A 22,958-nucleotide genomic window follows, 5' to 3' on the forward strand; every position below is an offset into this window, starting at 1 on the left:
GGCTTCATCTAATTTCACACTGGGCGTTTGTCACCTCCGCATGGAAACCTACTTCTAACAGGACTACGGCAGTCATCGCTATCCTATATACAATGGAATCATGTGTGGTAGGGGGAGTTTATCATTCATGAGCCGTAGGAGGAGAATACTGTCTAAGATGTAGCAAAGGGGATTCTGGGAAATGTAGTAGAAGCAACAGGAAGTCTGTGAATAGGATGTAAATGGTGCACCGTCGATTCCTCAGAGTGAAGAGCAGAAAATGAAGAGGAAAGGTAATGGATGGATTTAATATATAGCATTGTGTGCTGATTTATGACTATTCTGAAACTTGGAAAACCCTTTAAGCAAAAGTTCCAGAATCCCATTACATGAGAATTGTGTTAACACATTGATATCACTCACTATTGTTTTTTTTTTTGCAAGGTTGATGCAACTGATGCTAGCTATCCGTCTGTGAATACCTGCGTGCATTATCTTAAGTTGCCGGAATATTCTTCGGAGGAGATAATGAGAGATCGTCTGCTTGCTGCTACCATGGAGAAGGGATTCCATCTGAACTGAGAGGCACCCTGGGCTTGACGGGACACTAAACATTTGTTACTTGCGGCACTCCCTCTCGTGTTCGTGTGCAGAGACAAGACATGGCCTTTCTTCCTCTCGCTGTATGTCCCTTACACTCCCTCTGCGAGGCTTTAAGTGAGAGAGTGGGTGTAATGCCTTTTTTTTGTTTTGTTTTTTTGTTCGCTGCTAATGATGACATGGTCTCTTCTTCTGGCATGATTTGACTGAAAACACTTAGCCTGCCGCTTCATCCTGGCAGCCGCTGGTTTGGAGGGCAGAGAAAAAAAAAGCCTCTCCTATTATTAGGGTCACTGCTTGTCAGCACTCAGACATTGTAAAAGTGTACCGTCAGTTGTATGAACATAATACACTACGTCGGCATCTTCTGGTCCCCGCTACCCTGCATCCAACTCTCATTTTGCTAGCTTTAAACTAACATGCCAGAAAGCTGCTTACATGAAACGTAGACCGTTAATGGACACCTGAGGCTGCTTTTTTTTTTTTCTTCTTCTCTCCCTTTTACAATTCCCCTCCCCCCATTTTATTTTTAATGGTGCCTGCACTATTTAAATCCCCTTAGTGTTTACTTAGTATTTTTCTTTCCCCCTTATGTTATAACCATGCACCTTTTGTTATTCTAGAGTCCTCCTTTAATCTGGAAGGATTGGAATTTTTTTTTTTAAAGCCCCTGCTATGCAGATTGAACTGAAGTGTTTGTGCAAAATCCAAATAAAGCTTCAACGCTATAATGATGATTTCAATCCCTACAACAGTGTACAACGGCATAGAGCCAATTACCCCATCATTGTTCAGGGTAAACTTTCAACTCCTGTGTAGAAGGCTGTTCCTCACATTTAAGGGGTTAATTAAAAAAGATTGTTCTCTTGTATTTTCTTTGTATATTATAAACATTTATTTAACTTGTTGCAGTTTGAAGTAAAAAATAAAAAAGTTAATAAACAATTTAAAAACAAAACACATTTCCAGTATGTGTGCTGAAAAATAAATATATGCAGTCTGAAATGAGCCATTCCGAATCTTTTCTGTCTATACAATTGCAGTTCTGGTTCCAGCACATATATTACTGCTAAAATACTCACTGGGGTCAGGCTCACACGAGCGTATTATGCACACGGGTTTTGCGCGTGGAATATGTTGTACCAATCTCCCATAAGTGGCCATGTTACTGCTCACATGAAGAAAAATCACAGCTTGTTCTATCTTTCCGTGTATTATGCACACATGCATGCCAAGATAGTCTATGGAGACGGACGTACGCAGTCAGTATGCACTGTCATTGCCTACTGGCTGTGGGCCATGCACGTATCTTTCGCAGCCTGCACGCTGCAAGACACACGTGCGAGCCCGGCCATAGGCTAACTTCACACGGGCAAGTGCTATATGGGCCCATGAATCCCATCTCCATATCGCGCTCCCCACCATGTGAATTCCCCATGAATGCGAGGAGTTTTCATGGTAGAACAGCCTCGGATTATTTCGGGGAAGAACCAAACAGCCGCGGCTGTGAGAGAGGGATTACTGAGTTTCTCCCATTGCTTTCAAGGGGGCTGCCGCTGGTCCCATTGAAAGCAGTAAACACTGCGATGCGAGAGCCCACAGCAAGATAGAACATGCTGAAATTGGTTTCTGCATAGAATTGCCTCCCGGTGCCGTGCAGGAAAATATCACTGCTGTGTATGTCCTCATTCAAAAGAATGGGGTTCATATTTGGGCATCTTAAAAAGCACAAATCTCGCACAATTATAGCGCCAGTGTAAAGGCAGCCTAGGGTGGTTTCACATCTGCGTTGGAACCTCTATTCGGAGCTTTGGTCACAGATCCGGCACAAAATAAAAAGCTGGGTGGAAAGTGAACAGACCCTATAATTGCCAATGGGTCCGTTCGGCGCTGGTCGGTTCCATCCTAAGACGCAACTGTTCAGCCCTTCCCTGCTCCCTGAATGGAGCAGGACAGCGGAACCCTAAGTGCAGATGTGAAGCCACCCTGATAAATAAGGATAAGTTTTTATGTACACTCCTTGTCTGAGGCCCTTGTAAGCCTGCTTACATGCAGCATAACAATTCCAAACTACTGGGTTTATTCCCATGTACAAATCCATGCTGGCTTCTGGGGCACCAGAGTCCCTCAATTATTGCACTTTTTGATCACGACAGACCTCAGTGTGATATTGCGTGTTATTCCCTATAATATATGCCTCAGGGGTGGAGTTTGAGAGGCAGTGTTGCATTTTTGACATGAGACCCCAAGTCACACATTGTGATGATTGTACATTTGCTCTGGCGCCCTAGCTTTCGAGGAGTGCTCATACATTTGTTGAAAAATGCTTATTCCTTTCAAAGCCAAATCTGCTGCCTAGATAAACGATTCTTAAACCTGCACCAACCCTAACATCCAAATGTCCTGTGGAGTCTTCATTTCTGCCCGCCTTTTGACTCATCTGTTGTATGGTCTTTCCGTAAAAAGCATATTGGAGAGGGCGGTGGGAGCATCCAGGAAGCTTTCAGCTGTCTCCAACTTTATCTAGAACTAGGAGTGGTGCAAGAATTCGACTCTTGTTTGTTTCTACTGCACAGCCGTTTAACACCATCTCATCCAGAATAATGTGCACCTTGTCGAGATTAAACATTATCTGTGCATCTGAGTGAAGGAAAAGGTATTGTCTTCAGGTCAACAACATGCTAGTGCAGTTTGTTAAAGGGAAACACACCCCATTTATCTCTAGTTCTCTCATAAGTGAAACACTAAACCAAGAAACCCATAAAATGCTCTGGAGCTTCAGAGGTCAGTGAGCAGCAGTAACATCTCTCTATGAATTCTCATCCAGGTAAGAGAAGTTTACTGAGTCACTTCACTACAAAACTCATTCACAGAGGCAGCACCGGTCCAGAATCTAATTGCAAGACTTACTAATTGGACCTACAAACTATTGATCCTAAAATATAACTTTTACTAGAATTCATTAAAATCATGAAAAGAACAAATACCCACACATAAAGTCTCAATGAGGAGTGACAAAAAAATAAAATAAACATATACTATCTGGTTAACATTACCAGATTAGTACTGCTCTGTTATATGTATAACAAATTGCCACCAAGGAAATGCAACTTTATTGGTCACAAATATTGGTTTTTCCCATTAAGATAGTATATGACTGTTGTATTGGATCAACCCAATGACAGTAATTGAATCAGTGCCACAATTTGTAGGTCCAATTAGTAAGTCTCGCTACAAAACTCAGAGTAGGCAAAGTTTTAAAGGGAACCTGTCAGCTGGTTCATTATGGACGAATGCACAGTGCTCCCATGTATGTGGTGGTCAGGAACTTTGTGCGGTTTCACAATAAACGTACTTTAAAGTATGACTCAGAACAAAGCTTAAAGTCAAAGAGGGAAGCGGTGGCGGCCTGTCCCTGGTCGCTACATGGTGATTGACAGCTCTCTCCCTACCTGTGTGCAGGGAGAAAAACTGTCAAGCCTACATGATCAGGGAGAGGCTGACATGGCTTACCTCTTTGATTTGAAGCTCTGATTAGAGTCAAACTTTAAAGTGTGTTTATTATGAAACACTGCCACATTTTAGAACACATACAAGGCGTTGGGCATACTGGTTTGTTTTTTTTAGTATTTATGTGGGATGATTGTCCTTAGCACACAATGGGAAACAAGTTTCTTCCAGATAGGGCCCACATGTTAAATACTCATCCCTTTTCAAAAAAAAAAAGAAAAAGATGAAAAAAAAAAACACATCCTTTAAGAGGCAGATGACCCATGGATTGCCAGATCTTGGATAACCTGGTTTATTGCCTAATGCACCTCTCCTCTTTTGGAACTGTCCCATCTAGATGGAACAATAGAACAGACTTGGAGCCTTTAGGTTTACTGTCCAATGGGACTATTGTTCCTCTGAGGATTCCAGTCATTCCTTTCTATCATTCCACGGCTGACACCAAAAGAATCCTGCTTTGGGATCGTCATCTATGTTCCTCTTGGTACCATTCGGTTTCAGCAGCATCGGCCTACCTACCCAACCACGCCGAAACACCACAAACCAGAAGAGCACATTGTATCAACGGCAAACTGTGTACCATGTTATTACTCTCCTGCCTTTCTACATTCGATAGCCGATGGCTGGAGAGTCAGCTTCGGCATGGCTCTCCTGACAGTCTACAGCCAGGAGCAGGTGGCCGTAGGGCCAGCATCAACACTTAAGTACAGAGTACTCTGGCATGGGTCCTGCTATTCTGGAGAAGGTCAAGCTTGGAGTCTGCTTTTTCAGCACTGATTCAACCATGGTCAGGGTTTCCATTTTATTGTCAATAGTGAACTGGGGAGCATACATTACTTTTCTCTTTAGACTTTCTCATATGTTCTTTGGCCCTTTGAGTCTCAAGTCTTTCACTCTACTACAGTGTTTCCCTGAAAATAAGACCCTCTCTTATAACCTCTTGCCCCAAAAGGGGCACTAGGTCTTATTATACTTATCTAGTAGGCTGGTCCAGGTCCTTCCTGCTGCTTTCCACAGCTCTGACACGCTTTCCGCAGTCCTCGGGCCCTCATACAACATCACTTCCTGTTAACAGGATTCATAAATCCCGTCTCCAGGAAGCAATGGCTGTGATTGGTTCTTCAACCAATCAATGCACTACTGGATGAACCAATGGCTGTGATTGGTTCCACTGCTGCTCAGCCAATCAACAGCCCTCATATTGTAGAGGTGGGATTTAGAAATTTGGCTGAACCGTGACCAATCACAGCCATCGTATTGGTTCATCCAGCGTCATCGCCTAGCACCGAAAAAACAAATATGTGAGACCGGCCTTAGTCCTCTTCCTTGATTTATGGGATAAGCTAAATGGCTGATTAGTTAATTACTGCTTAATAATCTGTCTCTGTTTGGTCTGTTTTGGACCCTATTTGTTTTTCAGGAAATAAAAATGTTGGTAAACAAATTTACTCTTTACCACAAATCATCCCCCAAAATAAGCAACCTTTAGAAAAGGATACATCGAGTTCACTCTGTAAAAAAAAAAAAGCAAGCAAGATATTAAATTTCTGAAAAGTTCTAGATTTAAAGAGGTTGTCCAATTTTAAACTATTGATGAACTATCAACTGTTTGCTGGGCCTGCGTGCTTGTTCCTGAGCTGATTTGTGCAGGAAGGAGACAGTTCCACTCCCAATGCAGTGGCCAGGCTTGGTATTGCAGGCTCAGTTCTCAATGAAGTGAATGGAAACTTGGCCAGGCTTACAGGTCCAGTTCTCATTACCAAACATTACCTGCAATACCAAGCCTGGCCATCAATGGTTTACAACTGGACAATCCCTTTAAAAACATATCTTCAGTGCATAGAACGAAGGTAGTTCTTTATAAAGATCTGTTCACACCTGTGTCATGGTGATCATAACAGAAGCAATGATACTCTGGTTGATCCGCTGTAGGGCGGATACCACTGGCACCCACATCTTAACCATTTACGATGGGATCTGCCATAGTTTCTGTTGCTGTGAAATCATTTTTTTTCCTAAATCTCTGCATTCGAAGACCTATAACTTTTTAATTTTTTTATGGACAGAGCTCTCTGAGGGCTTGTTTTTTGCATGACCAGCTGTAGATTTTATGGGTACCATTTTGAGGTACAGAAGGCTTTTTTGATCACTTTTATTGTGTTTTTTGGGAGGCAAAATGAAAAAAAAAAATTAACATTTTGGAGCAGTTTTTTTTACGCTTTTTGCCATGCAGGATAAAAAGTGTGTTCAATTTCTGGTACAAGTCGTTACAAATACGACGATACCAAATATGTAGGATTTAAATTTGTAACATTTTTTTCTACTAATAGAGGAAAAAGTACAACAAAAGGTTGTGTTTTTTTACATTTTTTGTTATTTTGAGACAATTTTTCTTTTTTTTTTTTTTTACACTATTTATGTCCCTGTAGGGAACTTGTACCATAACACCTATGATAAAGCATTACAAGATTTCTGTTCTGCAATGCCTTATCGCTTGTAATACCGATCATAGGCACTGGCAAAGCAGGACGCCTGCATCTGATTAGATTGCCGGTGTTTGATTACGTCACAGAGGGAGCGCGCGTTCTCTGTGAACCCTTTATATGCCTACATAAATCACAGCGTGTGAGGCATTAACAGTGAGGGTCGCTGTTCCGATGCACCCCCGCTGTTGCAGCGGGAGGCCGGCTATCAGTAACAGTTGGCTCCCACTGCCGGATGCCGCAGGATCTCTTCTGATCTTGCGCTATCCTCAGGGCGTAAGTGTACGTCCTGGTACGTTAAGTACCCAGCAGCCAAGACGTACACTTAGGCTTTGTGGCGTTAAGGGGTTAATGGCCCATCCACAGTATAGACCATCAACTTTTAAATACTTAATAACGCCTTTAATAAAATATAGATCACATATTGCTGAGTTGTCTGTCCCACGCAAAGTACCCTCAATGGGCAGCATTTGCAAAGGACCTTAAGATCTTCCATCATATTGTAAAAGGACTCTACTGAAGCCTACATTTGCTCTACAGCCTTGAACAGTAGTTATGACAGGTCAACTGAGAAGTGGAACATGAAGTAATTTTGCATAGAAAGTTATCTTATTCACATGTCAGGTAGGTTTTGACAACAGGAATACAAGTCGAGCCCAAGTTTGCACAGGAATACAAATTGAGCCCAAGTTTCAAGAGTGACCTGCTAGATCATGATGGAAGATATCAGGATCATCAGGAAGAAGCATCATGAAGGTAAGTGAAATGAGAGGTAGGGAGGCAAAAATGCTAACCCCCTTTAAGTTTCTGTACCAGAATGAACATGTACTAGATGATAAGCTGGCAGCGCTGATAAGATTCTCTCAGCTGGTATCCCTCTAGCAGTTCGGGACACCAGCTAAAAGCGTGGAGAACAATACAGCTGTATCCCGCTCTGCCTGCACTAAGTCTTTAGTAGCTAATTAGCTACTTAAGAGTTATGCAAAGATGATATCTCAAAACTGTCTTATCTTTCAGTGTAAATGGGCCCTAAGTTCCTCTATTTTTGAAAGAAACCTATGCAAATACAAGCCTTGGTGGGGATTTGAACCCAGGACCCCTGCAATGTAAGGCAACAGTGTTAACCACTGAGCCACCATGCAGCCTCTTCTATGTCAGTTCACATTTGTCCAAAAGGGCAGGACATAAACCAGACGGACTCCATTGTAGTCAATGGGATCCATCTAGCACCGTTCACTGCAGAGAAAAATGGAGTTCAGATGTGAACAGAGTTGCACTGAATACTTATACAAGCTCTTTACATACCACGCGGCTAAAGTACTTGTCCAATACTTCCACAAAATTATGAATAAGCTCAAAGACTGCCATCTCATTCTGTAAAAAGAGAGAGAAAAGTTTATAGCAATCAGCATTTTAATAGGCACAGAAAATAAAGACTTTGGATTTAGATGACTGAATATGAGTCAACAGTGTGATGCAGCAGCAAAAAAGGCAAACACAATTCTGGAATGTATTAAGAGAAGCATAGACCTCTGCATACCTCTAGCTCACGTGAGATAATTACCCCCCTCTACTGTTTTCAGGAAACAGCAAAGTTAGTGGAAATAGAAGATTAGGACGACAAAGACCAAGAGGGCTAGATACAACCATGGCCATCACAAACATGTCAATCGCGGAACTGAAAGAAGCGGTGAAAGACAGGAATGCGTAGAGAACATTGATCCATAAAGTGACCAAAGGTCCGATACGACTGAATGGATAATCATCATCACACTCTTCCTTAGTCAGACCTCATCTGTAATACTGTGTCCAGTTCTGGGCACCCTGATTTAAAAAAGACATTGGCAAACTGGAGCAAGTTCAGAAATGAGCTACTAGGAAGGTGAGCGGTCTGCAAATCATGTCCTATGAGGAACTGTTAAAGGATCTGGGAATGTTTAGCTTGCAAAGAAAAAGGCTGAGAGGAGACTTAATAGCTGTCTACAAATTTTTGAAGGGCTTTCACAGTGCAGAGGGATCAGTCCTATTCTCTTTTGTACAAAGAGAGACTAGAAGCAATGGGATGAAACTGAAAGGAAGGAGACACAAATTAGATATTAGACAGTGAGGGGGATCAATGAGTAGAACAAATTGCCACAGGAGGTGGTGAGTTCTCCTTCAATGGAACTCTTCAGACAGAGGCTGGACAGACATCTCTCTGGGATGATTTAGTGATCCTACATTGCGCAGAGGGTTGGACCGGATGACCTTGGAGGTCCCTTCCAACTCTACCATTCTAGGATTCTGATGTGATAAAATTTTAGTGTTCAATGAAAGGGCAGCAGGTAGGCAGGATAGGCAACCATCTCAGCTGTCTCCCTTATCTAGGAGGAGCATTTCAATGTCTTTTCAATATGCTCACATGTAACCTGCTGTTGATTACTTGTGAAGAGCGTCTGTACATGAGAAGGTGTGTTCTCTACATATACTAATAGGTACATGGTGACTGTATTCATGGAAACATCATGGTTAGCATCAACGAGAGCACTTGATGTTGGCAACGGAGTTGGCACTTATGTGGCTATTATAACTGCAACTAAGGAGAATACTGTAACAGTATGGGGCACCGTCTGGGGGTGCTTTTAGCGAGGATTCCTCAACCTTCCTTCAGTAGCATACTCCCCACAAAATAACAGGAGACAAGACAGAAATCTCCAAGTTGAGGAGCTCTCTTACCTCAGACTCATCTATTCCAACCACGATGAACAACGCTGCATACTGCCGGTACACCAGTTTGAAGTCTTTATAGTCTATGAAGGAACACTGGAAGGAAGAAAATAAAGTTGTGTAGAACAGTAAACTTGCTACATATGAAAATAATATGGAATATGATAAAAGCTTATTTGCTGCGTTTGCATTAGATATGCAGAGAATGTAATCACGTGTGCAGGCTGGAACACCGGAGGTTTGTGCACTCAAGGACCGCAGGTTTTGCTCTCAGAACTATAGAGCTTCATTGTTGCAGCTTTGAACCAAGGGCTCTAGTCACACAGTAGACAGTGATGGACACAGTAGGGTCTGTCTATTATTATGGTATTATCAGAGTAATAAGCAATCAATTTTGCCATTCTTTTGTGTTTTTTTGGATGACGCCGTCTTATGAAGATACTTAGAATGATGTGTTCCCACTGAACAGTCTTATCAGTCTGTCTAACAGTTGCACCACCTTGTCATCTGAAACCTTAAAGAAGTTCTCCCACTTCTAGCTGTTTTCAGACAGCTCTGTACACTGCATAGTGACCCAGGTTGGTACTGCAGGCTGAATCCTATTGAAGCGAATGGGACTCCGCAGTACCAACCCAAGCCACTGTCTGAAAACAGCTAGAGATGGGAGAACCCTCTAAACTACAGAAATCTATAAAACTAAAGGCTGTGGACACCTTTGCAGATATTAGTATTGCATTTATGTAATTTATTAAAAAGGATCTGTTAGTTCTCCTGCTGTGTCTGTTTTAGTGAACACTTGTGTTCTTCATGAAATAATCTTTCTACAGCAACTCTTTGTTGTGCCATTCCTCTGTTTTATTCCTCTTGAAGTGTTTCTAAGCCCCCCTGTCCACGGATGTAAATTCACCGGCGGTAAATCACCGGCGAATCACGCTGTCTGAAGCTTTCCATAGCGTTGCTATGGAAAGCGCCGCTCCCGTGTCAACGAGCAGAGAATCATTGCGATTCTCCGCTCGCAGTTGGCAATTCGCAGAATGCTGCGAATTGCCGCGATTCTCTGCGGACAGCCCATCTGTCAGATAGGCTGGCCAGTGGAGATTCGTCTGCCGGCTCCTGCTCCCGCGGCCGAGATCCACCGCGGGATTTTGCAACGCCCACAGACAGGGGGGGCTAACTCTGCTGCGCTGGCTGCCTTGCTGGTTCCTGAGCCTTTAGTTGTGCAGCACCAAAATTCCTGTTGTAGGGGAGCAGAGAAACAGTGATAGCAGAGGCTGGTCTGCTGTCAGGCCTGTATGTCATATAACGTTGCGATGACGAGGAGAAAAGAAGCCAGCGGTGCACATGCTACTTTGCAAAGTGAAGCTGCCTATGTAACAATGGAGGCAATATAGAATATTTAGTGGGGTAATCATGCAGAATACACAGATTGTTTTGATTATTCTAATCACTTTACTGAGAAATGCTGCAATGCGGCTAACAGGTTGGCAGAATTCGCTCGTTCAACTGCTCCTGCAACTCCGGTTAGAAATGCTCATGCAACTTCTACAACTGTATTTGCCTCCTGTGATGAGACTTTTAATACATTATCTCATTCTGCTGAGAAGGGCAAGCATGGCCCTCTTTTATATACTTCACCTGCTTCATCTGCCACTGTGAATGCTATTATGCAGGCCATTTCAGCACAAGCTAGTGGTGTGGAGATGCAAAATGATACATAAAATGAACCTACTCTACACAATGTTTTTCTAGCTGTAATAATTCTGGGGATGCTGCCTCCTGGATTGATAAACAGGAACAATATTTATAGAACAGCAATAAGTAGTCCTTTTTATTAGCAGATTACAGGTAGAAAATTTGACTGTCTGAAATTATACTATTTGTTAGATAGGTGGGAGGTAACTGGGTACTGCTCCTTAGTATTAGTGACCTTACTGTGATATTGTTTTTTTTTTTTTGACCATTATCACTACGCCTAGGTGATAAGAGCCCTACGGAATATGGGTAGGTTAGTATGGGGTTGGGTGCAGCGAGGGTTTGTTTTTTTTTTCCTTCACTTCTGCCATGCAATGTGACCGGTGTTTTAAATTTTTTGTGCAAAACATAAATAATGAATATCATTTACGATGATTCAAGAGGTTTATATAATTTCATGGAATGTGCAGAATATGGGGGGCCAAAGCTAAAAAGATACGCTGTTTTTTCATCTATTCAACAATTTCATCTTTTATAGATACTATGGGGAGATTCATTTGCCTATGGGCCGCAGTGTTGCATATGATTCCAATGATATCTCTATCTAAAAGTCAACGAGTTTAGCAATTATATTTAGTGCTTAGAGTTTATCGTACTCCATTAAAGTTGTTTAATACGGGTATTAGATTAAACTCAGACTGTCAGAGGTGTTACATGGATGGTGGCGATTTAAAGGAGATGTCTCGAGGAAGCAGTTAATTTTTTTTTTTGCCCAGTCCCCCTTATTCAGCATACAAAACTAAGCACCCGTTTAAATGACTTTTAAAGCCGGTTTCTACTCACTGTTCCAGCGTTTCAGCAACTTTTAAAAACTTTTCCAAAGATGGCCGCCGGTTCTTCTCCCAAAGTGTACAGCCCTTGCTTCAGCCCGACGTGCGCGCTCCCGAGACGCCGCCAGCTGTGTCTCCATGGCAACCGGACGCATCGCAGCCGCCGACCAGACGCCCACCGCCAGGCAGCAGGTAAGCGGCGCTAGCCCCCGGCTCCCCAGCGCTAGTTCCCCCGGCGCAGCGACAGCCCCCCCGGCCTAGCGACAGCCCCCCCCGTCGCAGCGACAGCCCCCCCGGCCTAGCGCTAGCTCCCCCGGCGCAGCGGCAGCCCCCCCCGGCCTAGCGACAGCCCCCCCCCATCGCAGCGACAGCCCCCCCGGCCTAGCGCTAGCTCCCCCGGCGCAGCGGCAGCCCCCCCGGCCTAGCGACAGCCCCCCCCCATCGCAGCGACAGCCCCCCCGGCCTAGCGCTAGCTCCCCCGGCGCAGCGGCAGCCCCCCCGGCCTAGCGCTAGCTCCCCCGGCGCAGCGGCAGCCCCCCCGGCCTAGCGACAGCCCCCCCGGCCTAGCGACAGCCCCCCCCATCGCAGCGACAGCCCCCCCGGCCTAGCGCTAGCTCCCCCGGCGCAGCGGCAGCCCCCCCGGCCTAGCGACAGCCCCCCCCGGCGCAGCCCGGCGCAGCGGCAGCCCCCCCCCCGACCCATCACTTACCTGGGAGGCTTCTCGGGGCGGCTGGGCTGGGCTGGGCTGGGCTGGGCTGGGCTGGGCTGGTCTTCTCCGCTGGGCAGCTCCAGTTTCTGCACCTTCCTCTAACAGAGGATGGTGCAGAATGGCCGCTTCAGCGCGCTCCCGAGCAGTGACAGCTCGTCTGCGCATGCGCAGAAGAGCTGTAGCGGGGAGCACACTGAAGCGGCTCGTGCTGAATGGAGAAGACCGGACTGCGCAAGCGCGTCTAAAAAAGCAAGCTGCCAGCGAATTTAGACGGAACCATGGAGACGAGGACGCTAGCAACGGAGCAGGTAAGTGGAATAACTTCTGTATGGCTCATATTTAATGCACAATGTACATTACAAAGTGCATTAATATGGCCATACGGAAGTGTATAACCCCACTTGGTTTCGCGAGACCACCCCTTTAATGCATAAAAATTGTGTGAGTTTTGGAATGGGGTTCTAGTTATAAAATTAAAAAATATATATCTTAGCAATATTGGTCTTAATCCCAGAACGTGTATATGGACAACGATAGGAAATTGGCAGCATAGATGGTCAAATATCATCAAGAGACACTGGCCTCTTGGCCAAGGGTTGTGCGAATATAGAAGAGTCCACAGTTACACCTATGATTGCCTATAAACGGGGACCGAATTTAAAGGAGAAATTAGTACATTCCATCCACAGAGTGACTGACACCCCTAAACAGTGAGTGTTTTTGCCACCAAAGAAGCAGAATTTCCCCTGACTCAGTTCCTCGTCCCGCCACAAACTAATTAAAAGGCGATAAATTCCATCATCCCCTTACTTGCGAAACCTTTTATATTCATGATAGATATACATGCGCATCATCTTTTCTGATTTATCATCACGTATCCATGTGGTCTCTTCTATGTAGGAGAGACAACAATGGAGGTCAGGACACAGGTTGTAAAACATAAAAGTACTATCTGCACAGGGAATAAAGATCTACCCATCCCAAAACACTTAATTGAAAAAGTTTATGCTATTAACCAACTGAGGTTCAGAGTAATTGACCACGTACTACCGAACATTAGGGGAGGGGATTCGGTCAAACTTCTGAAAAACTGGGAGTTGCGATGGATTCATGAATTGGATGCTCTTTCCTCACAAGGTTTGAATATAAAATTTAATGTCCTTCCTTATATGTAGCCAAATTCTCAATGCGAGTCTGCTTCAGTTGCTACATACATAACATGTTTTTTAAAGTGTCTTTGTTTTTAATATTGGTTTTTATTTTCGTTCTGTTTAGAGGGTACCTTCCACAGCTATTGGCATATGTGGGTGCATTACATCATCTGTCCATCCGTCGCAGTCCCCTCATCATACTCAGGCAGGCACATGTATTAACTGTTGACAATATTATTTGCATTATTTATGATCCGCTCCTCTTATTGCCTATTTGCTTCGATTTTTATGGTTGTTCTGTGTAATAAATCGAATGATTGCATAAAATGCCGTTGTTCTCGTAGTCTATGTAGACCAGTGGTTCCCAAACAGTGCTCTGCGGACAGTCAGGGGCTCTGACCGAGCCGTGGTGGCAAACCTATGGCACACGTGCCATGGAGGGCACGCAGAGTCCTCTCTGCTGGCATGCGTGCCGATGGCTGCTCACCTTGGTAGTGATTACCGGACAGTAATCACTCTGACGTCAGTGTGTGCACCTCCTCCCCTGAGTCCTCTCCCCCTTAGTTCTGCAGAAGAGGACAAGGGAGGAAACATTCCGGGCTCACACACTGATGTCACTATGCACCAGGGATAAGCGCTGAGAGGAGGAGGAGCGGTGCTGACTGCAAGGAGGAGGTAAGTATATCGGTTGGAGGGTTAATATTACTGGAGCTACCTACTGTGGGGTTAATATTACAGGGGCCACCTACTGTGGGGTTTATATTACTATTGGGGCTACCTACTGTGGGGTTAATATTACTACTGGGGCTACATACTGTGGGGTTAATATTACTACTGGGGCTACCTACTGTGGGGTTAATATTACTGCTGGGGCTACCTACTGTGGTGTTAATATTACTGCTGGGGCTACCTACTGTGGGGTTAATATTACTGCTGGGGCTACCTACTGTGGGGTTAACATTACTGCTAGGGCTACTGTGGTGTTAATATTATTTCTGGGGCAACTGTGGGGTTAATATTACTACTGGGGTTACTGTGGGTGTCACTATTACTACTGGGGTTACTGTGGGGGTCACTATTACTACTGGGGCTACTGTGGGGTTAATATTATTACTGGGGCCGCTGTGGGGTCGCTATTACTACTGGGGCCAATATACGGGACGCTATTACTACTGGAGCTATTGTTGGCGGGTCACCATTACTACTGCGGCCACTGTGGGGTTAATAGTATTACTGGGGCTATTGTGAGGTTAATATTACTGGGGCCACTGTGGGGGTCAATAATACTGCTGGGGCCAATATAGGGAATGCTATTACTACTGGGGCTGCAATAAGAGTCAGTATTACTACACTGGGCCAATATAGGAGACTGTTACAGTATACTACCCGTGATACGCCAGCCCGGGTGCCCTAAATCTCACCCACAACCCCTGTCCCTGCCTGCTTGCCTCCACTCCTGGCTAACCCCATGCGGGCAACTGGGCGGCGGTCCCTACTCTAACTAGGGACCGAAAAAGGGACGCTGGCATACCTGGATGGAAAGGGTAGAATACCGACAGAAAAGGCAGATGTAATTAACCAACACGAACAATACTAAGCAGAACTGAGGCAGATAGAAAAACCTGGCAGATAATAGCAAGGTATAGAAGACAAGCTGACAGAAGCAGGTGACCAACAGAGGCAGACTAGCTAGCACACTGAGGGAAACCAATAACTGGCAGTGATTGCAAGTCTCTGCCCGACCTTTAAACAGAAGCCTCCGCCCAGGGGCGGAGAGAGTAAGACAGCCAACTCCCAACAGAACAAAATAAAAGGGAGCTCACGGCAGCTGCACCCACAGGTGCGCGCGCACACAGTGCCGCGTGCCACGCCACCCAGGCACCTGTACCCGCGCCACCGGCAGCCGGACAACAAGCTGGGGGGACGCGCCCCGAATATAGGACACCACTGCCCCGGGAGGACTAGCAACCGCCGCATGGTAACAGATGCTACTAGTACTGGGGCCACCAATATAGGGGGTCACTATTACAACACGGGGTGAATTTGCTGCTTAATTCACAGTAGCTGTAAAGTGTATGAGATTTTGAAAATATCATCTACACGCTGTGGAAAAAATCTGCACAAAATCCGTGCCGATACTGATATGTGGTGTGGGATTTAATTCCGCAGCATGTTAATTTTAAATATAATGTATATCAATAGCCCACCCAGCGCTCCAGCGTTCCTCCCTGTTTTTTGTTTGTGTTTTTTTTAAACAGCCCTGTTCTCTTTATAATGACGGAGGTAAAAATCATGTTGTGATAAAACCTGTGACATGGCCTTCTTTGCATATTACCCAGAGGAGCACGAATGGCCTTATAAGTCACCTCACGCACTCACCATCCAGGTGCTCTCCTTAAGGAGAAGAGGTAGCGTTTCTGACCCATGTTCCGGGCTTCGCACTAGCAAAGTCAGACTCCTACTGTACACTGATGAAGGGCAAATACCCTGAAACAGCTGTATGTACATGGATTCTGGCTTTGCTTTTAATTCCCAGTCATTGTTACAAGGCTTGTATAAAGAGTCTAACTTTGGCTTGAAGGAATGTTGCCTTCCAATAGGTGGCACTGTGGAGGTATTATTCTATCTCCCTTACAGGCTTTGATGACAAACTGGAGATACCTGTAAACAAAAAAAGTAAACTGCAGCACTCTTATACCCAACAAGGGTGGAACCCTGCAATGATGCAAAAGCCACGAAAAGAGGAATCTGACCAAGTGTTTCCTCCAACAAATAATCTGTATAGAATAAAAGGCCCAGGGCAGCAGACAGGTGCAAAAAGAAATGTTCAAAGACTTTAAAATGCAACGTTTTGCTTGACAAAGGTCAATTTGTGGCCGAGACGTTGCATTTTTATGGCAAGATAAAGTCTTTGAACATTTATTTTTGCCCCTGTATGCTGCCACGGATGGCCTTTTATTCTATACAGGACACACCTGTCTGGAGGACAGTATGGAGCCTACTGGTTATTATTGTTTGATTGGTGAATTGTTGTTGTCAGCTTGATAAAGACCTTGTTATTAAGTCGAAACATTGCTGTCTGCCGAGGAGGAATCAAGTGCATCTCTTCTGTTGTGGTGTACATCTATGCTGCCCATTTACTACCGCTGTTTGGACTGACTGGGCTTTGCATTTATTCGCCTCCCTGAATACAGTATCAGGTTTGTGCTGCTGACCAAATACAGACTGGACTACAACTTGTCACACTCTTTTGTGAATTCAGAGAGCTTTGTATCAGGTGAGAAAGCTGATCACTGCCCACTGAATGCAGCCTGCCCTCCGCCAGTAGGAGATTCTGTCACAAAAATAAGAGAGGTTATACGTATCTTTGGAAAGAGATATATATTAAAAATAGGTTGTATGATTAAGTTGGAGGAAATTTAGGGGAGCTGGTCTGATATATATAATGGGTAGTGGACATAGAGTGCTAGTTGCATCGAGGTATTGTAGAAAAGCTGATGGGATTTGGAGGGGGCGAGGGAGAGAGGTAAGAAGGTGGAGGAAGTTTTTGTTTTTTTTAATTTTGGCTAAATATTTTTTTGGGGGTGGAGGGGTTATGAAAATAAAATAAATAGAGATTTATGAATTAAATGACAAGTGGATGTCAGCAGCTGGGGAGTGTCCAAACAGAGTATGACACTTTCCAATCAGTACTGGCAGTCAGATGTTTAGGGACACAACCCTTTGACAGTTTCCAGGAGGAATAACAAAGTAACTGCACAAGACATAGTTCTAATAACAGATACTCCAAAAGTATTACTTTATGGGGAATGCAAATATTTACTAAAACAGACAAGTCAGGAGAGGTGAAAGAGCTAAGAATGATTTTTATGGCTGCAGAAAATGAACCACGAGCGAATGGTGAGTGGTTACCGTCTGTTGCTGGTTAGTGTTTAGACCGAACTATCATTCACTTTCGCTTGTTTACACGGTAATCGTTCCGTCAAAAAACACCTTAAAGGGGTTGTCTCGAGGAAGCAGTGAATTTTTTTTTTTGCCCAGTCCCCCTAATTAAGCATACTTTACTAAGCCCCCCTGTAAATGACTTTTCTAGCTGGTTTGTACTTACAGTTCCAGCGTTTCAGCAACTTATAAAAATTTTCCCAAGATGGCCGCCGGCTCTTTTCCCATCGCTTGCTGTAGCCCGACGTGCGCGCTCCCGAGACGCTACCAGCTGTGTCTCCCTGACAACCAGACGCCCCGCAGCCGCCGACCGGACCCCTGGATTGAACGCGGCCGACCACGGCACACAGTCACCCACCGCCAGGCAGCAGGTAACCGGCGCTAGACCCCTGACAACAGACGAAGGCCCCCCCCCCCCCGGCCCAGCGGCAGCCCCGCCGGCCCATCACTTACCTGGGCGGCAGGACGGCGGGACAGCTGGGCGGCTTCTCGGGACAGCTGGGCGGCTCTGCACCTTCCTCTAACAGAGGATGGTACATAATGGCCGCTCCAGCGCGCTCCCGAGCAGTGACAGCTCGTCTGCGCAAGCGCAGAAGAGCTGTAGCGGCGAGCACACTGAAGCGGCTCGTGCTGAGAGGAGAAGACCGGACTGCGCAAGCGCTTCTAAAAAAGCAAGCTGCCAGCGAATTTAGACGGAACCATGGAGACGAGGACGCTAGCAACGGAGCAGGTAAGTGAATAACTTCTTTAAGGCTCATAATTAATGCACGATGTACATTACAAAGTGCATTAATATGGCCATACAGAAGTGTATAACGCTACTTGATTTTGCGAGACAACCCCTTTAAGCTGACATCTTATTTGATTCAGAATGATTCTGTGTGATTGTTAGAGATGTCCACCTAGGCTGGTGGTCAGGAGAGCAGAGAGAGGAGCTGGACACTGAGCTGTCAGGGAGCAGGTCTGAGGTTAGGGACAAGCTACAGAAGACAAATGGTACAACATTTTTAATTAAGGCCAATTATTAATAAATTGTATTTAACAAAAAATATATAAAATCCCCCCAAAAGATGTCTGCAAAGGTGTCCATAGCCCTTGGGAACTTTAAATTGTCCTCTTCTGTTAACTTTAAAAATTCGAATCAGCCATTTCTAACATATCTTTTTTCCAAGAAAGCTGGGTGAAAACAATTACATCTCCCAGGGAGCTCATCACCCAGCTTTTCCAGCCTTCTGAAAAGCAAATCTATCTAGTTAATATAGTAAAATAACATAACATAGTATGTGAGACCGAAAAAAAACACATGTCCATGCCAATTTTCCCCATTTAAGGGAAAAAAAATCCCTCCTGACTCCAATCTGGCAATCAGTATAATCCCCATATCACCGACCCTACTGAATAATCAGTAACAATAACATGAAATATTATTACACTCTAGAAAGGTGTCTGGAACCCTCTTGAACTATATTAGTGAGTTCCCCATCACCACGTCCTCAGGCAGAGAGTTCTATAGTCTCACTGCTCTTACAGTAAAGAACCCCCTTCTATGTTGTGAAGAAACCTTCTTTCCTCTAGACGTAGAGGGCGCCCCCTTGTTACAGTCACAGTCCTGGGTATAAATAGATGGTTGGAGAGATCTCGGATATATTTATACACAGTTATTAGGTCGCCCCTCAGCTGTTTTTTTTCTAAACTAAATAACCCCAATGTTGATAACCTCTCTGGGTATTGTAGTCTGCCCATTCCATTTATTACTTTAGTTGCCCGCCTTAGTACCCACTCAAGCTCTGATATGTCCTTCTTGAGTACCGCTGCCCAAAACTGTCCACAATATTCCATGTGTGGTCTGACCAGTGACTTGTAAAGAGTTATGACTTAGTCATCTCTTACTACCATATTAATACATAATTGGGCAAATTTGCCAGTCTGGATTCTAGGAACACTAAGAGGTAAACTAATCCTGTCACTAACGGTAATTACACTACCTCCTAGAACAGGATGGGCGAGCGCTCTTGCACCCTACTGACCTATAATTGCCATGATGTATGTGATGGTAATTGCACTTTACCTGATCTTTGGCGCGGGACAGGCACAGTTTGATGACTTCAGACTCTAACAGTGTTCTCTTCTGAACTTCCACCCGATCATAATAGCGAGACAGTCTGGTCTGTCCTTGCTTGTTAACAATTAAGAAAAATTTGATCATCGCAGACTGAAGAAATCGGCCTAAATTTGGACAAGCAAAATAAAGTTAGCGGAATGAATATAAAGTATTTTCCATTTTAATCTATAAAAGGTTGTAAACATTAAAGGGACGTTTCCCACCCAAAAAATTTGGAGTCCTATTCGACCCATAATGCAAAACTTTTGGCAAAAAAAACCAAAAGTTTCTATCCCCAGATAGTCCAGCAATAATAGTAAAATAGCGCCTCCAGCAACTTCTATTGAAGAGCCTTTCTGCGTCCGGTCTGCTTCAGTAAATGTACCGAGGTGCTTCCACCTACGCAGTCCTGCTTCTCTGCAGTAATGCCGGCCCATCTCCCATCACTTGCTCAGCAGTTCTTATTTTATTTATTATTCTTTATTAATTGTATATCACATTCAGTCCGGCTTCACACAGGTGAGAAAATCGCATCATTTTTGAGCGATGCAAGAAAATGAAGAATTATGAAACCTATCATTTTCAATGGTTTCATTCCCATCTGTGAAGTTGTGAGATTTGTAAATCGCTGCCTGCCCTATCTTTCTGCGTGATTTTATTTTTTTTACTCGCCCATGTTTCCCTGTGGAGCTTTCGATTTATCGCAACGCACAAACTTGCGATGTTCATGGGATGCGGTATGTTTTTAACATTAGCAACTCCTGTTGATGTCTACTGCGTAAGAAAAATGCAAGAAAATCACAGGCAGCAGCATTATTGATGCTCAGACATCACATGAGCAAATATACGCTATCGCACTCGTCCGTGTGAAGTAAGCCTAAGGCTGGCTTCACACCAGCGACATTTGTGCGTTGCGGGATGCGTGATTACGAACCCCATTCTTTTGAATAGGGTCACACACATGAACGATTTTTTTTACCAGCCCGATATTGCACTTGTCCGTATGAGGTTAGGGAGAGATGATGAAGAGAGTCTCACTTTTTAAGAAAGGCACGAAAGGGGTTAAACTGCGAGCCGCTGACTTGTAGCTGCTCTGGAGTATACAAGCAGGATGTGATGGGATTTATAGTCCGACAGGTGGACATATGTAAATCAACGACAGGTGTGAAGACATATGTGCGGCCATATGTCAGTGCGGGCAAGTGTTGGCGTGCAGGGCACGCATGAATGAAACGCTGCGAACCGTCGCACCATCTCTGCACACCGCCGGGCGTGGAGGAAAGTAAAGCGTCTTTCTCTTGGACAAGCATCAGGCACTTTTTTCTGTTACAAAACGCAAAACTAAAAAAAACAAAACTTTATTCTCAGGGTGCATCCTTAGGGAAATTGCAGCTTGCCCTCTGTTTGGGCGTTCCTTCGCAACTCCTCAACCATTGTTTTTAATTAGCGATATTGCACTCACCCAAGTGTAGGTAGCCTTCTTGTCTAACCTATGGACAGGTGTTAAGTGATGTTTCTGGTACAGCCCCTTTGAAAAAGTTTTTTAAAAAACTTTTTCAGCTGCTGCATCCAAAAAACAAAAAAAATTACATAAATGGAATGGCTGTGTCCATAAAAGTCTGATTTATTAAAATATCCCATTACTTATCCCCCACTGTCAGGAAAAAATACACAATGCCAGAATTGTGGGGGGTTTTTTTGGGTTTTTTTTTTAAAACTCATCCCGTCTCAATGAAACAATTGAAGACAAAAAGTCATAAAAAAGTTGTAAGCAACCCCAAACGGCACCAAAGTGCGGTGTGCCTGACAAAACACGAGCCCTGACAGAGTTATGGGTGATAGAAAGCAATTTGTATTCTTACAGGTTTTTTTTATTTTATTTTTTCCATAAGGGAAAAGGAAGGGGTTAAAAAACAGAAAACTTCCTTACAATGCCGGATTCACACGACTGTATTCGTGCTCACAAAATTTGCCCGCGCAATAGAATCCATTAATTTCAATGCGTTTGTTCACTTGCGTGTATTTTGCGCGCAAAAAATAAATAAATAAACACAGCAAGTTCTATTCTCCAGAGTATTCCGCAAGGATGGAACGTATGAAACTAGTTAGGCCATTTCAACGTACGCGGCCGTGGCTGCGGGTTTTGTTGCACATGCAAGTATGCATGATTTGTGCGCGCAACAAGTGCAGTTAAAAATCACAGTTGTGCACGTCAATACACAACCTCCAATGCGCAAATACAATATGCGAGTCCAGCCTAAGGCCAGCATCACACTGGTGTAAGCTCATTTACGTACGCATTGGCGCAGTGGCTGTTGCATAGTTACACAGGCCTGTGCATGTATTAGGGCCCCCACACACTTGCATTTTTTTAACACAATTGTCAATGGGACTTTCTAATGGTAAAAACGCAACGCACCAAAAACGCAAGTTGCGTTGCTTTGCGTTTTTAACATTAGTAAGTCCCATTGACAATCGCGTTAACAAAAAAACCGCAGTGTTAAAAAAAGGCAAGTGTGTGGGGGCCTGTACTGTACCTCTTCTGTGCAGAAATCGTACACATTTGCGCACAAAAAAACAAACATGCAGCCGCACTCCCATTCATTGATATAGGCAAGCTAATTAGGTCAACGTGGGGTATTTTCGTGTACAAATGCCTGCTTTGCATTTTTCTGCACGTGAAATGGGTTCTATTCACTGCGTATTTTCTGCGCACACTTTACACACACAAATACGTTCGTGTGACAGCGGCCTGAAAGGAAATAGAATGCAAATATAATAATTAATGCAGACGAATAACCAGCTGGACACGCCGCCACAACCACAGAGAGGCGACATTAATATTCCGGAGGTGCACGTGGCGGCTTGTTGTGGGGTCTCACCGGCAATAATAGACATTAGAACATTTAATTCACCCCCAAATGCTTCAAAAATAACTTGCCACCCATAAAGTTCGTGTGATGACGTCATATGAGCGGGGTGACACGGACAACACGTCATCATTCAGTATGAGAACAGGAGGGAAACTAAAAATAAAGCATGCTGGAACTAGTAGTTCCACAATCCCGTGCAGGTTCATTAGCGCTCTTCCCTTATCACGATGGGGTATTACCTCCTAGTCGTGGTATATCGTGATTGTTCCCCCCGGTGATATCACTGGTAGATGACAGAAATGCCGGAAGCCGCTCACCAGCCGCAGCGAGAGGAGTGGCTTCGCCAGTGACGTCACGCCTTAGCTCTACGGCCGAAGGGAGG

The 22,958-nt window shown here is 44.4% G+C and overlaps 2 protein-coding genes across 4 annotated transcripts in view; one reads left to right on the forward strand and one right to left on the reverse strand.

The window, feature by feature from the left end:
* The window catches only part of HECTD1 (HECT domain E3 ubiquitin protein ligase 1), a 62,079-nt gene extending 60,492 nt beyond the window's left edge, over nucleotides 1-1,587 (forward strand). For all 3 annotated transcript variants that reach the window (XM_066608564.1, XM_066608566.1, XM_066608565.1), the window contains one exon: nucleotides 424-1,587. In XM_066608564.1, coding sequence (XP_066464661.1) covers nucleotides 424-561 — 138 coding nt within the window. In that variant the 3' untranslated portion in view covers nucleotides 562-1,587. The remainder of the gene's footprint in view (nucleotides 1-423) is intronic.
* Nucleotides 1,457-22,934, reverse strand: AP4S1 (adaptor related protein complex 4 subunit sigma 1). The gene is made up of 6 exons (XM_066608567.1): nucleotides 22,816-22,934; nucleotides 19,671-19,828; nucleotides 9,288-9,374; nucleotides 7,878-7,946; nucleotides 5,589-5,600; nucleotides 1,457-3,211 (listed from the first exon to the last, which is right to left on the reverse strand). Exons 2-6 carry the CDS (start codon nucleotides 19,806-19,808, stop codon nucleotides 3,083-3,085), a joined length of 435 nt encoding a protein of 144 aa, XP_066464664.1. The 5' UTR covers nucleotides 19,809-19,828; nucleotides 22,816-22,934; the 3' UTR covers nucleotides 1,457-3,082.
* Nucleotides 22,935-22,958: the final 24 nt, after the last annotated feature.

Source organism: Eleutherodactylus coqui, chromosome 6 (genome assembly GCF_035609145.1).
Source record: "Eleutherodactylus coqui strain aEleCoq1 chromosome 6, aEleCoq1.hap1, whole genome shotgun sequence".
NCBI classification, from domain to species: domain Eukaryota; kingdom Metazoa; phylum Chordata; class Amphibia; order Anura; family Eleutherodactylidae; genus Eleutherodactylus; species Eleutherodactylus coqui.